This window comes from Podarcis tiliguerta, assembly GCF_965153285.1.
Source record: "Podarcis tiliguerta genome assembly, chromosome: 4".
In the NCBI taxonomy this organism is placed as follows: Eukaryota; Metazoa; Chordata; class Lepidosauria; order Squamata; family Lacertidae; genus Podarcis; species Podarcis tiliguerta.
In genome coordinates this window covers 57,960,337-57,977,119 of record NC_139537.1, presented here as the reverse complement: position 1 = coordinate 57,977,119, position 16,783 = coordinate 57,960,337, and the positions used below count along the sequence as shown (strand labels likewise).

General features: G+C 42.5%; 1 protein-coding gene across 4 annotated transcripts in view; it reads right to left on the bottom strand.

Annotated features, from left to right (window-relative positions):
- The window catches only part of DMD (dystrophin), a 984,302-nt gene extending 969,392 nt beyond the window's left edge, over window positions 1-14,910 (bottom strand). For 2 of the 4 annotated variants that reach the window (XM_083438913.1, XM_083438919.1), the window contains exon 1: window positions 13,867-14,910. In XM_083438913.1, the coding sequence (XP_083295039.1) occupies window positions 13,867-13,939 (73 nt within the window). In that variant the 5' untranslated portion in view covers window positions 13,940-14,910. The remainder of the gene's footprint in view (window positions 1-13,866) is intronic. The other 2 variants (XM_083438923.1, XM_083438924.1) reach the window with 1 other exon arrangement.
- Between the last annotated feature and the right edge of the window lie 1,873 nt (window positions 14,911-16,783).

Genomic DNA, 16,783 nt, shown 5'->3' with positions numbered 1-16,783 from the left:
GCATTATAGATGTATTTTCTGCTGTTGAACAGTGGACACAGTTCAGTCCAAACTGCAGAACCCAAAAAGAGAGGAAGTCTCTTTCGTGATGTGTGCACAAAGCAAAACAGAGCTCATATCTTCATGGCCTTGCCCTGTTCAGCTCCTATCCCTCATGCCAACTGATACTTTTCTGCCGGGTGTCTTCTCAGACTCATCCAGATGTTGGTATAGTAAACTCTGTATTTCTTGATCTCTATGAAAAACAAAGTTTCTAGAGAGGTATATACCCTACAATCCATTTTGGCAAGGAATTCATAATGGTTGTGATACGGCAATGGAGTTACTTGTCAATTGGCCTCCTTGCTTTGCACAGATACCCACCCACCCACAATCCCCAATGACCTATGACTAAAACGGGTTTTATAGCAACAGTTCTTAACCTTTGACATACTGCCTGCCATTCACTGCATATCCAGGAACAGTGCTTCCTGTTTCGCCACTTGAGGCAAAACGGGAATGGCCGGCTTTCCCTGCCCTGTCACGCCCGCTGCCGCCACCATATCTGTTTCCACCAGCTCTTCTCTGCCTGCTCTTCTACTTCCGCCGCTGGTGGAGAAGTGGTGCTGGCATCCGTGCCAATTTCAGGACTGATACCAGCTGATTTCAGCTGACACCAGTGCAACTTCTGCAGAGGTGTTTAGGCGCCCATAAGGCTGCTGCCTTGGGAGCTTCTGCCAACTGAGGCAGCTGCTTCAGCTTGCCTAGTGGCAGAGCCGTATTTTTCTATCACAGGGGTAGCTAACCTGTGGTCCGCCTCTCGTTGTTGATTATAACTGCCATTCTCCCTGGCCACGCTGGTGAAATATTGAGCCCAACTCTGTTTTTTTATTCATTCTCACTGGCTCTATTTGGAAACTCAAAAGCACTGCAAAACTGATATTTCCATATTGGTTCAAGGCTATATATATATATATATATATATATATATATAATTACACGCACACCATTTTATAGCACTTTTCAAGGTTGAACCAGATCTCTTGAGGCAATTCAAAGCATGAAATTACCATTAAAAGTCACTTTACAGTGAAATACAAAATTCATAATACAAATCCCATAAACACAATGCAGTTCAAAAGCTGCAGTAAAAACAGCAGCAATGGGGAAAATCCAATATAAAAACCAAAGACTAACACTGCTATTCAATTGAAAGCAGGTGTAAGTAACTAGGTCTTTAGACATACCTGGATCTAAAGGCCTTCGGGCCTATTTGAAACCCATCGTGAGGAGCCTACCATGCTTCTGTGGGGCCAGTAGAAGGCGGGGGTGCATTGCCAAAAAAAGAGAGATATAAACAATTGACATTATTTAATAGAATTAAAGTACATATCACTATAGTGGGGAACCAGGTGACTTGTCCCACTGCTAATTGCTGGTGGGCAACTTCAATGCCCCTGCTCTCCCATCTTTAAGCAGGGAATGGACTGGGCAGTCCTTCAAATACCCTGGGGCCTATGAAGGGTAGCAGATTAATAGGTGTTTTTTTTTAAAGAACACCTAGCTACTTTGAATGAATTCAAATCTCCAGGGCCTAATAAACTGCATCCAAGGGTACTAAAGTTGCAAGAAAGGCGATTCTGACTAAACATCTGGAAAAACTTTCTGACAGTAAGAGTTCTTTGGCAGTGGAACAGACTCCCGTGAGAGGTGGTGGACTCTCCTTCCTTGGAGGTTTTTGATCAAAGGTTGGATGGCCATCTGTCATGGATGCTTTAGTTGAGATTCCTGCATTGCAGGGGGTTGGGACTAGATGATCCTTGGATCCCTTCCAACTCTATGATTCTATGATTCCTGAGTGGCAGGTGAGAAGTATCTCCAACATTCACACATTTCCTAAACTGGTTGTTATAAGACAAGGCTATATAGCTTCCCCCCTGCACCAAAAAAAGAAAGAAAAGGGCAATTTAGGAAGGCAACTTTTTCTTCTCAGGACACTTTGCGACAATTGTGTTGTTCCTTGTTTGATGGAACAAAGCTAGGAACTATTGTAAACTAGCAACAAATGTTTGAGGAATTCAGCAGTGGAAAAGGGCTACTGAAGGCTGCTAACTATGATGGCTATGCTCTGCCTCCACAATTCAAAGTAATAACGTGTGTGAATACGAGTTGCTGGAAACCACAGGAAGGGAGAATGTTCTTGGGCTTGAATCCTACTTGCGGGCATCCCACAGGCATCTGGATGGCACTGTGAGAATGGAAGTCTGGAGTAGATGGGCTATTGTCTTCTTCTTATTGTTAATGCAAGAGACCTCGACCATAAGTACCCTTCCAGCTTGCACTCTTCCACTCCTGTTCAACAGTTGGCCTGATCCCTCCATTCCTTGTTCTTTCTAGCCCAACTCTTACAAAAGCCTTACTTTCGCCATGGTGGGGAATGTCAATAGATGGAATAGCTCGTGTTTCTATAGCTCTTCCAGCTGACTATGGGATATATTTGTTTTCTTGTTAAGCATTTTAGGAGGGGAGGGGAGCAATGCAGGTAAAATGAATTATTTCAGTTCAGTTTACTCTTTGAACTCCACACTTGCACTCTCTCTTGCTCTCACTGCAACTTTGGACAGAGGTGCTGGTATGCATATAAAGAGGTGCTGCTCAATAATACGAGACTGGAGTAAAACCTTCCAGTTACTTCCAACTGTTGACATTTTGCTTTGTTTTTATGTTTGTGATCTCTAGAGAGTTGACACAAGATTTGGTGCAATGGAAGTTTTTAAGCCACTGAAAACTCAGCAAATAGTCTGCAGGCTATTCAGTAGAAAATGGCAGCTTCTGACCACTGTCAGATTATATTCCAAGTTTTATTTAGCAACATGTACTATAACCTCTCATTTGATTTATGTATGAAGAGCGGGTAACATTTAGCGCTCAATGTATGTTGTCAAGGAAACATCATACAGAAAATGACAGGTCATGGAAATGCAGATTGTTCAACAGCAGGCTACCTGGTCTCTTAATAGCAAGTTTACCTCAAAGCTATTTTAGTTGATCTGTCCTGCCTTCAAAAGAAAGAAAACAGATCTAAACTCCTGAGTGAATGTAATTCATGGGAAAAAAGAGTTTTGTTATGTTTTGTTTTGCCATGTTTTATACAGATTCCCAAGACATACCTATTTTCATAATGTCGTGATGTGAGGGCAGACCCCATCAAATCCTTTGCACCTTTAGTGCTAGCTAATAAAAAATGTATTGTTTACAGTTCCCAATTCTGGGTAAGGGAGATTATTATATTATTTATTAAATTTGTATACCACTACAGTATTCATTTGAAGATCACAGGGCAGTTCACAACATAGAAATACAAAATAAGAACACAAAAGACATAAAAAATAAAACCAATAATCCCCCCCCCTTCCTACAAACACATTTAGAAGGCCATAGAATGTTTAATCAGCCAATGGCTTGGTTAAAGAGAAATATTTTCTCCTGGCGCCTAAAGATATGTAATGAAGGCATCAGGTGAACATCCCTGGGGAGAGCATTCCACAATTTTTTTTGGGGGGGGGGTATTGGTTTATTTTTGTTTTATTATGTATTTTGTGTTCTCATTTTGTATTTTTATGTTGTGAAACGTGCTGTGATCTGTGGCTGTGATCTGTGGATGAAGGGTGGTATGCAAACTTATCAAATAAATACATAAACAACAGGAAGCCACAGCAGGAAAGGTCCGTTCTCATGTTGCCACCCTCTGGAATTCTCATGAAGAAGGGCCTCAGATGATGATCACAAGGTCTGGGTCAGTTCATATGGGAGTTGGGAGTTTATTCACAAGTGTCTGTTGTCACTGGTGTTTCCCGTTCAGTCTGTCCACTATGGGACCACGTCCCCTGATCTTTATATAAGAGTCAAAATCAATGCACAAGGATACAGTCTTTTGGAACTTGTGCAAAACAAGGAGCTAAATTCTCAAACAGGTGTCTGAATATACACTCCCCTGATCTTTATATAAGGGATGAGATTCCCTATCTCCTCCTGCCTTTCAGCCCTATGTGCATGTATGAGGTGAGTGTGTGTTTAGTCCGTATCAAGGTCTACCAGAATCTACATTTACCCTTTTAGATGCATGGTGATTACAGCAAAACAAGAATAACAATCTGGTCACTGAAGTCCCTTGCAATTACTGGAATGAATCCTTTCATAGTCTTTGTGGTTAAAAGTCTACATTAGAGGAATTCAACAGCTGAAGATTACCTAAGATGATAGTTGTGTGCTGAGAATAATTAACTCTTACACAACTTCCCTGTCAAAAGGTCCAGAGCCTCTATAAAGGAAAAGAAGTTGTTCTATTTGTGGTCTTGCATTTCTGGTGCTCAGCTTCCATTTAAAGAACATTTAAGGGAGTAATATAGCCTTGTCATGCTGTGGAACCTCTTCCTATAAAAAGTGACAAGACAAGCCCTCATTCCAATCTCCTCTGATTTGCAGCTTATCCATTAGGTTCTGAAACTTGGCTTGTGCACTTTCAGAAAAGAAGTGCATTCCCACCCCAATTTCAGAAAACAGTCTTCACCTCTGAATAAGTTTTCCTCATGGAATTCTAATCTTGATTCATCAGTGCCAAAGCCGCTCCCTTCTCCTTTTCATGGAAGTACTTTTTGAAGGTGATCCAGATTTCAGATGGAGTAGCCTTCCTTTGGGAGTACAGTAGCATTCCTTTGGGAGTACAGGGAGTACAGTGTAGGCGGTGGAGCTTTCAGAGAAATATAAATTAAAATACCTCTTCAAAGTGGGCCACAAATGCTTTGAATATATTGGCTTTAACGTTCTTGGACAACAAGATAGGATGGTGTACATACTGTACCGACTTGTTTGAATGCCTTTACTCATGGGTCTTATTACAGATCTTTGCCATGCCTAGGTTGGTCTGCCAACTGCATGGAGACCCACCAAGAATAAGTCAAGATAACTAGCTTAAAAAATTAGATGCCAAGCCAGTGATACATGAAACATTGCATGATTCATATTTTTGACCATTAGTGGTTTATATGCCATCATCTGGCACCTGTTTTTGACAACTGCCTTTTGTCTGAGATTAGTAACAGCTATTTGAAAGCAGATTCTTACCATTAAACTGTGAACTGCTCTGAGGTTTCCTTGGACGTTCTGTGGCATGGTAAGATACATTTCAACCGGTCGCTTTCAGTTAACCTCCAATAAGTTTTTGATACTTACAGCAATATAAGGTTGTAAAGATAATCAATGCAACAGCCAAAATTATATCCACTTAGCATAGGCACAAGTATCCAAAGGCAACATGTGATAACTGACAAAAAAAAAAAAGTTGATGGAACCAGTGGTGTATTATGATTCAGGACCTCAGTTTTCTCTGCAAGCTGAGATGAATGCAAGAGATCTATAGCTGCCAAAAAGCGCTATAGCATATTTGGACTTTCTTCTGTGCTCACTTCTCAAAGCCCACTAAGACAACAGTATATCTATAAATTGCTGTTAACGTCTAGTGCCCACTAAAATGTATAAAACCAGGACAGTATTCTGCTTGACCGAATGCAAAGACTGTAGCAGACTACAGGGCTCAGCACCTTTAAAAAACTACTCTTTGGGGGGTTCTTGTGAGGAAGCCACAGTTGTTTAAAATGGAATGATACTGCTTTAATGCAGGTGGGCACTTCCATTCTGTGATCCCCTCACAGACCGCTGATCCCTGGAATGATTTAACAACCAAACAACTTCTTCCCAGGGAACTCCAGGAATTGTAACCATGACTGTTTAAATTGGTGTACTAGCGCTTTAAGTGTTTAGTGCAGATGGGGCCAAATATATGAAATTGACTGTAATATCGACAGGCAACTAGGCTGGGTAGTTTGGGGCAGTGACAAGTGAATTCAACCTAATACCCACACATGAGCCTAGCAAGGACTGATGAAAAATGCATTTTTAGTAGTAAAAAAAGAAAGAAGATTTTCGAATCCCATTACTTCCAGCATAGAAAGTACTGCAAGTTAAAGATCATATAACAAAACTATGCCAGTAAAGATTTAAAAGTGCATCTTTCTGTGCACAAATGGAAATTTCCTAGTCATAGCTTTGAGGATTCACAGGCTGAAAGAAAACAAACACATATTAGAGGCTTCAGAACACTGGAGAATAACTGTTTTATGTGCTGACTCTACATTCAAGGGCAACTGAAATCTAAGCATGTGTGCTCCTCTGCACCCCATATCTTATCTCACTGATTTAGGATGTAACCCAAAAGCCACTGTATGTAGAAGAAGAAGAAGAGTTTGGATTTGATATCCCGCCTTTCACTCCCCTTCAGGAGTCTCAAAGCAGCTAACATTCTCCTTTCCCTTCCTCCAACACAACAAACACTCTGTGGGGTGAGTGGGGCTGAGAGACTTCACAGAAGTGTGACTGGCCCAAGGTCACCCAGCAGCTGCAGGTGGAGGAGCGGAGACGCGAACCCGGTTCCCCAGATTAGGAGACTACCGCTCTTAACCACTACACCACATCCCTGTGTAAACAAAGGGATGGTTACCTAAAATGGGACATGAAAGTATTTTCGGTATGGGGGTGGGGTTGAATTCTAACGGCATTTAAACACCAGCATGTTACTGTCAGCATCGCCCTTGAGCCAGTGCCACTAACTGGACTCATCCACTTCAGCCCCGACTGGGCTAGGCGAGCTGGGTAGCACTTCCAGAGACCACCTTCTGCACATGAACAGGTCAAAGTGCTGTGGACTCATAGCTTAGAGTTGTGAGCACCGGATTCACTTCCACAAGTAGACAGTCGTCGCACAGCAGAGTACAGCAGAGTCTAGCAGATTATATAAACAACTCGGAGAGCAGCTCTGTAGAATATTCTCTTTATTCTATAACTACAACTATTATACAACTATATACAGAGCTAAATAGGTCTAAGCATAAAGAATGCTGAACCGCACTGAGTGCCTGCAGCTGCTCTTAGCAGCAACCTTATCTAAACACACAATCTCTCTCTAACACTGACTGACTGACTCACTGACCGACTCTTTGATGTGGTGCTGAAGCAGAATAAGTAGAGAGCAGAACATGCCTCCTCCTCTCTGCAGAATCAGCAGACTCCTCAGGAGATTCTTGGGAATGGGAGGGGTGAAATCTCCTCAGTTACATCAGAAGAGTGTGCTACCATGGGATTCCTTAACCCAAATTTTAACAACTGGGAACAACCAATAGGAGTGTTTGCTTACTCTTCACCCCCACTGTCTTCTCATCCCTCCCCTCATCCCTCCCACAGTGCTTACATCATTGTTTAATAAGTATGTCACACTTAGCCACTATGTTGAACATGGGGAACTGTTGTTTAATGTCAGTTTACAGCAACATCTAGCCTGACTTGGTTATGTCCACAGAAGGGAAGATGGCAGGATCCCCAAGCACATGCTCTAAGGGGAGCTGGCTTCAGGCACCAGGTCCACTGGCAGACCAACTCTGCAGTACAAATTTGTCTGAAAATGAGACATGAAGGCTGGCAACATCAACCCTACTGTGTGGGAATCCCTTGCAGATTACTGCGGTGCCTGGAGACAGACTGTCAGGCTGTGTACCCACAGCACCCAGAGGAGGAACGACTGCTGAGAGGAGAAACACCATGGTGTATCTGCAGCAGCACAACTGGATGCCTTCATCTGCCCCAGCTGCAACAAAACATGTCTCTCCCATATTGGTCTCTACAACCACAGCAAGCACTGTAACTCTCCAGGAGTATGACTTCAATTTGCACACTCCTCCCTTGTCTCCTGAGAAAAATGGATGCCAACAACAGCAAACTAACCAGGAAATGAAACCAACTTCAAGCTGAGGTTTACGTTCCCTGGTTTATTTACTTAAAATATTTATATACTTCTTTTCACAGCCTAGTTTACCATAAGCAATTAATTAGAACTATATAACAAAACAGCAAAGATAAGTTACAAGGAGGAGGGGAAGCTTTTGGAAAGTTAGATCTCTATCCCTACCCTTAAGGCAAGATGATTCTCAGGTAGACCTTCAGGGGCAGATGGGGAAATAAACTGAGATTAAACAACAATTCATTGTTTCTGAATTAATGGCTAACTGTGGTTTAATTAAAGCAGGATGTAAGCACTGAGAAAGGGAGAAGATGAGGAAGAGGAGTGTGTGGACCAGAGACACTCATCCTCAGTTGCTAACCTATGGGTTTTGCAAGCCCAGAATCGAATCTTAAAACCAGACCACAAACATTTGTCCATGCAATGCAACGAACTGGTAACTGACAGTAAATCTCAAAAAACCATAACACAACTTACTTCCAACATAACAGTAGTTAGTATGGGGGAAGTAGGGGTAGCAGCAATTGTATTAAAGGTAAAGAGGGGAAAAAGTGTGATGCAAATGAAGCCAGCCAAGTTCTGTTTAGACAACTGTTAAATGCCTATTCTTGGCCCGTTAGCAAGACCTCCAACTGGGTTATTCCAGATGCAACATAATATCTAAAGCTGCTTTCCAGACGCTTTTGACTTCAAAATAAATATTCACATTACGGCTATGCTTTGTACCAATACCCATAGGAAAAGTGTAAAGAAACATTTTATGTGCTTTTGGGTTCTTTTTATTAGACTACAGTTACAGAAGTACAACAGTCATTCCCACTGACATCTACCCTAGTGTGGAGAAAGGCTTTCGGGGGGGGGGGGAACCCCAGAGAAATAAAGTCATATAAAAGTCAACCAAGATGCACCAGTGTCATCACCAAGATCACAACACACACAACCTGTTTATTAGTACTGGTACACCAACTATCACAACGAGGCAATGAAAAGAGGTATACACATTTTTAAAAAACAGACAACCAAAAACAACTCCCATTAGCTCCAGCCAGCAAAGGCTGTCTTGAAAGGGCTTATATTTACATTGTTTCCTATGAAATTCCTTGTAAATATGTATCATAAAGGGTTTCTGTGTATTACACTACTCATTGTAATATTAAACCACCTATTTACTGTCACCTGTAGTGACCCCAAGACTCAACAATCCAGAGTACAATTCAGGATAGCCAACAGCAGCCCAGGAACTGCAGAATAGGGGCAGCTAGAAAATGAGGAAATGCAGGAAAAATGGGTATCATCGATCCTCACTTTACTAAATACATACTCAGTGGAAAAATCATTCAAACAACATGTTTATAAAAAAATATCAACAGTACAAGGCCATGCATACGTACTCAGAAGTAAGTCCCACTCATGTCAAGCAACTTGCTTAGTACTGAAAATGCACAGACAAAGCTGTAAAAGGATAGGAAAATTAAAGAAAACTAAGCTGAATGAGAACTTTGGAGAGATCCTTACACCTGAATTGCATTTTTTTCAGGGAACACATAAGAAGAAGGGAATCAAATAAAGGTGATAAAAGATTATGTTTTTAGGACTAATTGACAATCATGAAGTCTGAATGGCATACAGTGGAGAACTCTTAAAATTCTTTTCTGAGAGCCAAAAAGCATGAGATAAGAGGGACTTTGTAGACGCACTTAGGTTTCCAAAAAGGGTTCCTGAGTAGCTGCCAAGGGATAAGAGGACAGATCCTTGGATTAGTAATTGGTCTGAGAATCGGCAAGCCTAGGGCAGATTCTCACACCCTGGGGAGAAAAGCAGTGAACTACCCGAGGATCTGTATTGGCAGTAGTGTTGCTGGAGCCAGGGATAAACAATAAGATGGGCCGTGAAGCTGGGTTATTATTGCTTTTTAAAAAAACTGTTTAGATTGACCACAGTTTAGGGTTCAGACATAATGCTTAATTGTTGTTGATGGAGCCAGAATTATGATTTCATCCTTGGGGTCGTGAATAGGAACTGGGAGGCTGAGTGTGCACATTCAAGGCTCTCTGAGGCTTGATAAACCATGGATTATCACAGGGGTGGGAACCTGTGTGACACTCTGCTGTGGACTAATCTCCTATCAGTGGAATCTAACATCTGGAGAGTCACAGGTTCCTCACCCCTGGGTTCACTGTGACACAGGAACTACCTCAGTATCCAAAAGACAAAAGTGAACCAACTGTTAGGTTGCAATCTTATACACACTTTGGGAGAGCATTCTGCAGCGAAGTCAATGGAATTTGCTTCCAAATAAACATGCACAGGATAAAGCTGTCCCACAGCTGCTATTCCTGCACATCAGCTTCTATCTGGTGTCACATTCCTATTAAGTGGGAATAAAGAGGGTGGAACTAACCACAGGCAATGTTAAAGCAGAGAACATGAGTCACTCATTGAACAGTACATTTTCTCCAAAACAAATCCCTGAAAATGGTCCTTCAAACCATCTGCTGCTCTCTCACACTCAAACCCCCCTCCCCCTCCCCCATGAAGTGCTTTCAATCAAAACATTCCCAGGATGTAGTAAACTAACATTCTGTCAAATGGCCAAAATCCCTGCTTAGTACTACAACTTTTCACAGAATTTCTTTGTAATCCTTTCCACTTGGTAGCCACAGCAATATGTGTTAGTCCTTAAAAATCAAATATTCTCAGAGGCTGCCTCAGAAGGTAATACAATCTTGATCAGAGAACTATGCTGGAAAAGAAATCAATGGCACTCTCTTTGTCCAGCTTTTCCAACCTGCAGTGACACAGCTTCTGGTAGCAAAAGTTCTGCTTTCTGATACTTTAAAAAGACATCACTCCTCTCCCATGATTTAGGACCTCTTTCACTCTTCACAGTAAGAGATAGCCTAGTTGCAAAGTCTGAGCAGGGATGAAGAGAAAGGAAATACACTTAAGAAGCTCAGATTACAAAACAGCAAAGTTTGCAAAAGCTGGGAGTTTTATTGGAACCTTGCTCCGACACCAATGCAAGACTTACCAGGTTTAAAACTTACAGCATGACACATACTTTTAAAACCTCCAATATTGGAGACTCAGCAGTGGCAGATTGTCTGCTGCTTTTACCCAAAACATGCACATTCTTAATTGATCATTCATTGCCCATTCAAAACATATCCATTCATTAGATACTCTACACATGATTATCAGTGGCCACAGTATTTTTTACAAATGGTGCAAACCCCAATCTTATGCATGATTATTATGTAATTAAGGGCATGCATACATCAGTGGCCATTTCGAGCCTTATTTTGCATGGTGTTGTACACATAAAAGAGGGCATGGGGATTCTTCACCCTCTACACATGACCTTTTAGGTTTCCCTGCAAGCTCCCTAAAGGTAAAGGTAAACCTAAACCTGACCGTTAGGTCCAATTGTGGCCGACTCTGGGGTTGCGGCGCTCATCTCGCTTTATTGGCTGAGGGAGTCGGCGTACAGCTTCCGGGTCATGTGGCCAGCATGACTAAGCTGCTTCTGGCGGACCAGAGCAGCGCACGGAAACGCTGTTTACCTTCCTGCCGGAGCGGTACCTATTTATCTACTTGCACTCTGACGTGCTTTCAAACGGCTAGGTTGGCAGGAGCAGGGACCGAGCAATGGGAGCTCACCCCGTCACAGGGATTCGAACCACTGACCTTCTGATCGGCAAGTCCTTGGCTCTGTGGCTTAACCCACAGCGCCACCCACGCCCCCTCAAATTCCAATTCATGTAGCTGCCACCTGCACATGTGTGATGGCTATGTTAAATGTACACACCTGACTTAAGTATGAAGGGGAAATGGTTTAGTTTTTCTGTTTGTAGTGGATGTTGGTTTGGGGGGGAAGCACTAGGCAGCATTATTTTAAAAATGAATGGATCAATATGGACTGTGGCTAACACTGCGTGTATGCGGCTTCAGAAACTAGCAATGGGAATACACTAGATGTGGAATGAGCAGTAATGTACACATACCCCACCTCTCATTGTGTTCAGTTACTCCTAAACGTGCACAGGACAGCAATTTCATGAATGTTGGCTTTTCTCAACCTGTTGGGAGCTTTAAAAGACTTTGCAAAAAAAGTGATGGGATGGGAGATCCTAACCCTAGAGTCCCATGATAATATATCAACTATCCCACAGCCTCGTCATTCTCTAATGGTAAGTCTCAGAGCTCGTTTATTTAGGATATTGAAAGATTTCAGTTTCTAACTTGTTTACCACTTAAAGAACAAATCTGGTGCTGAGCTGCAAACCAGCAACCTTTGGAAATATCAGGGGCTCTTGATGTTTCACCCCAATGAAACATCAGTAAAAGTAATGGAGCCATCACTGGTGGGTGGCATTCCCAGTTTCCCAGGTAGATTGCAAACAACCCAGGATTGGGACGGAATCACCAATAGACTCTACAGAAAAAGAAAGATGTTTGATAGTTTCACTGTAAATGGTTTGCATTCAAGACAGCTTCTAAATTTTTACTGTAAACACACATCAGACATATAAGCAGGAAAGCAGAATTCAGTAGTGTAATGTCGGGTGGAGAGGGGGACCCGAAGCTTTTTTTAGTGGGGAAGTTAATGGTACTAGAAATCCATTCCAGATGTGCTTTGGTAACTCCAGAATTTAACAAGAAGGAAAGGCTTCCAGGAAATGTTTCACACACTGACCTGATTCTAATGTGACTCTTGCTGCACAAAAAAGCCCCTACCTGTGCAGCATTTCATAAAGCCAGCACCATTTCAACAAGGTCATCCAGTGTGTTATATGCAACATGCATGAGGCAGTCTATGACATGCTACAGCTGCATGCATAAGTGAGTAACCAGACTTAATTGAAACACCAGGTATGTGCTGCCTCTTTTAATCCATATACAGAATTATGTTAAAATTAGGCTTGGGACTGGCAACCTTTAGGCTCCTTTTTATCTCCTTGGCTCCACTGATCTTAAATATACTTACATGCTAGTTGACTTTATTCCTTTCTATTTGAAATGAGAGAAGCTGCTCCCCCCAATAAAATCCAGGCATATGCCTAAGAGAGGAGGCATGACAGCCTCATTAATCTACTTTCTGTTCTATTTGTCAAGTGCATAACTTTTCAGACATAATTAAGTACCTCAGTACTCGTGTGTTTTGCCCCTTGTTTAAAAAAATGTGAATTTTGAATGAACTATAAATACTTGCACTGCCTGTGAATTGGTTCCTTTCCAGGGATAAAGTCAGGGAGGCAGCCTAGGCAACTGAAACTTTATCCAGTAGAGAAGCATTGCAGCTGCTTCCATTTACAGCAATAGTACAGACTTTTTCCCTGTTACACAAGCGGCACCACAAACACTACCACAAACTTTTTGAGCTAATGAAAACCTGGATGCTACTGTGGCAGACATGGGATGGGCGGCGTGTGTGGCACAAGTCTTCTTTTCCCATGCTCAAGGTTTAATAACTTTTAAATATTCCGTTAATAATCAAAGGCAGATGCAAGCCTTCGCAGAACACAAAAAAAATCAGGAAAATAAAAATGCTAAACAATCCCCCTGCAATCTCCTTATAACACAATATCATTGGTTGCCTTCGAGATGCACTCAAGTATTGCCCTCCCCATGAAATCCAACCAAAGTATTCATTCTTAGCTTGTCTAAAGCGCGTCTGCTCACATGTGTTGCCATTTATCTCTCTCCAAATGAAATAAAGTAAATTCAAACAAAATCAGTGTAAAACGGTGCAAATGACTTTTGACCACAGAGGCGGAACTGGAGCATAAAGAGAATACAGCTTGCCACATATTATTGCAGACACAACACTGGTACAATAGACAACAGCACAGTCTTCACTTGGCAGAAGAACATCTGGCTGTGACAGCAAACCTCCACAACAGTAATTTTGGAGCCAGCCTTTATCCTTTGTGTGAATAAACTAGTCCCCAAATCATGGGAAAGTGAGGATTTTTAAAACACCAAACAATATATATTCATATAAAATATTTTCTTAAGGGTCAAATACGTCATCCTACCAGATCTACTCTTGATAATATCATTGAACTCGTCTACTGCAGAATCTTCCTCGGGGTGTCCTGATTCAGCCATAGCCAAGGCAACGAGAGGCAAATCCTAACGGGCAGGGGCGCAAAGGCAGGGCTCGCTCAGCTCCGACTCCGCATGTTGGAACTTCCTTCAAGCAAGAAAACACGCGCGCACGCACCAAAGTTTTAAAAGGAGCGGCTTCTGTTTGCTGCTGGCCAAGCGGCGGTGGGAGGAGACTGGCGACGGCCACCTCCCCAGGCGCGCCGCGTGGAGCGCAAAGGCGAAACTCTCCCGCTAAGCAGGCAAGGCAGAGCGCGCTGGCAGGAGGGGAGCTGTCACCCTCAGCTCCTGGGATCCGAGGGAACAGGTGCCGGCGCTTGCCTTAAAAATAGAGCCGGCCAAGCAAGGTGAAAGCGGAGGAGAAGGAATGGAGCCTCTCTATAAATCAGCAGCCAACTTGGGAGATCCCAGAGAGTCCCCTTCCGCCCTGCGCCCGATCAATGCAAACAGGAGCAATTAGAAAGCAAATTGCCCAGCGAAGAAAGGCGGAACATGAATGATTTAGCAGCAACAGCAGCAGCAGCAGCCCTCCCGCTTCCTTAAAAGCGTTTGCTTAAATATACAGAAGGAGAATCCGTCTGACGCTCCATTCTACTTTCTGTCTGTGAAGCCCCGTCACCCCTCAAGGATCTTCACCAGAATTCACACCCAAGAGTTGGGATTCAGCCCTGATGGAGCTACAGTGAATGTTCACGACAGCAAATGCATTTAAGTGCCCTTTGCGCCTTCTGTGGGAGGAATTGTTAGGATGCCTTAGGACTTTCAGCTTTGTGAAAGTAACAGTGGCTTTAGTCATTTGCCATTCGAATTTGGAGAGGCTTTTATTGACTTATCTAGACTTTGGAAAGGATTCCGCCCCTCCCTTTCCATACTCAGGGAGGAAGGGCTCAAACGTCTATGTAACCCGACTCCTGCCTGGAGAATCCAGACCGGTGAAGGACAGCATCTTTCCTGTCCTGTTACATTTGCTACACGTCCAACCGGAGGAAAGTGAGATGCTCACACCGGATGTCACGTCCTTGAGGAGAGGGGGGGGGGGACCACATGTTCCAGCAACACAATATGATTTTAATGTGAAGAACCTGAAAATATCAATCAATAGAAAAGCAGCCTTGGTGAAAGCAAGGCTCCAGGCAATAAGCCCACACGTTGTGCACAAAGAAATATTTAAAGGCCCTATTTCAACAGTGGAATTGCATACACGGAATTGCATACAAGGATTGTGTAAGACTAGGAATGGATATGGGTTGATAATGTACTTTATGGCACAGAATTCTGACTATGTTTACTCAAAAAAATAAATACTGCCTTCAAGGGAAGTTGCTACTGACAGAACTGCAGGCTAACCACTTTTATTAGGGCGTAAGTCCCATTCAGCTCTGTGGGATTTGCTCCTGCTGAGAGATATATTTAATATTGTGTGGTGTGGATATTTATACATCTTGCTCTGTATACAATTGCTGCTGGGATATATAAGGACAGATTGTAATTTATAATATTTAAAGCACCCTGCCCTCAAAACTAAGATGGGGGTTGCTTCCAGACGGTCTGCTCAATGGGCATAAATACTGACTGGTTTGCATAAAGTTTGTGGGGAGCTTGATGTTGCAGGCTATTTAATGAGCATTCATTCTGATTGGTTTGTAGGGAGGAGATATGGCATTGTGCCATGCAACTGTTACCCTACACATTCTAGTGCATTTTTGTGCCACTTTCCTGAATGCAAAAAATCTGATTGGGGAGCAGGGGAGAAGCTGGCTTGTTGCACAAGAGTACCAAATTCACATTAATTGTGCAACTTGAATTGGCCTGTTGTGCCTTTGTATCTCACCTGAAAATAGCGACATCCTCCTGGAAATGTCCTGTGGGATGTTACAGCTTGGGCTCTGAAACTTGAATATTCATGAAAAGCTAGTGGTGGCATTTCAGATAGGTTTATATTTTGAGGTGTGTGTAAATAGTATCCATCCAATGTAAGCAGGAGTTCCTGAACACTGAGAGCTTGTCCACACTTCTACTTGTCTGCTGCCTAGAAAGCACAATTCCAAGCGGTTTTGTTGCTTTCCTCCAGAAAACCCTCTCTTTAGCTCTATCTAAATCAGAATGATCAGTAATCTGCAGAAAACCATGATTGTTCCTATTCAGTGTTAAACTATGGTGTACTGTAAATAACTCTTGGTTAAGCATTTCCGCATCAGATACTTAGGCTGTAATCTTATCCACACTGACCTGAAACTGGAATTAAAAGTCCTAAGACTGGCTCCTTAGCTGCTCAGTATAAATCCCTGATTTTCAGCCTTTTTCTCCAAATTTCATTTTGCAAATAGACACATACCTTTATATCGTCATATGTGGCTACATACACATTGTACATGCTTCTTTCTATCCAGAAGTAATGCATAGGTAGAAAATATGGTATCCAGGGTTACCATATTTTCCTGGCTTTGCACCTGTTTCTTCAGTATAAGTCTGACCATATTCTAGCCATGAATTGCTTACCCAATGCACTTGTTAAATGGTTATAATGCAAACATGCAAGGTATAAGACAAGGCTGAAGAACCTGTTGCTGGACTACAACTCCCATCATCCCTGACCATTGGCTCTGCCAGTGTTTCCCCAACTTGGATCGTCAACTTTTTTGGAACTACAATTCCCATCATCCATGACTACTGGTTCTGCTAGCTAGGGATGATGGGAGTTGTAGTCCAAAACAGCTGGAGACCCAAGTTTGGAAAACACGGGGCTATGCTGACGGGTTGATGGGATACGCCCTGTTCTTTACCCTGACATTCTCCTTCCCCAATATATAAGGAGCTATTGAGTCATACATACTTGGACTGAAAATA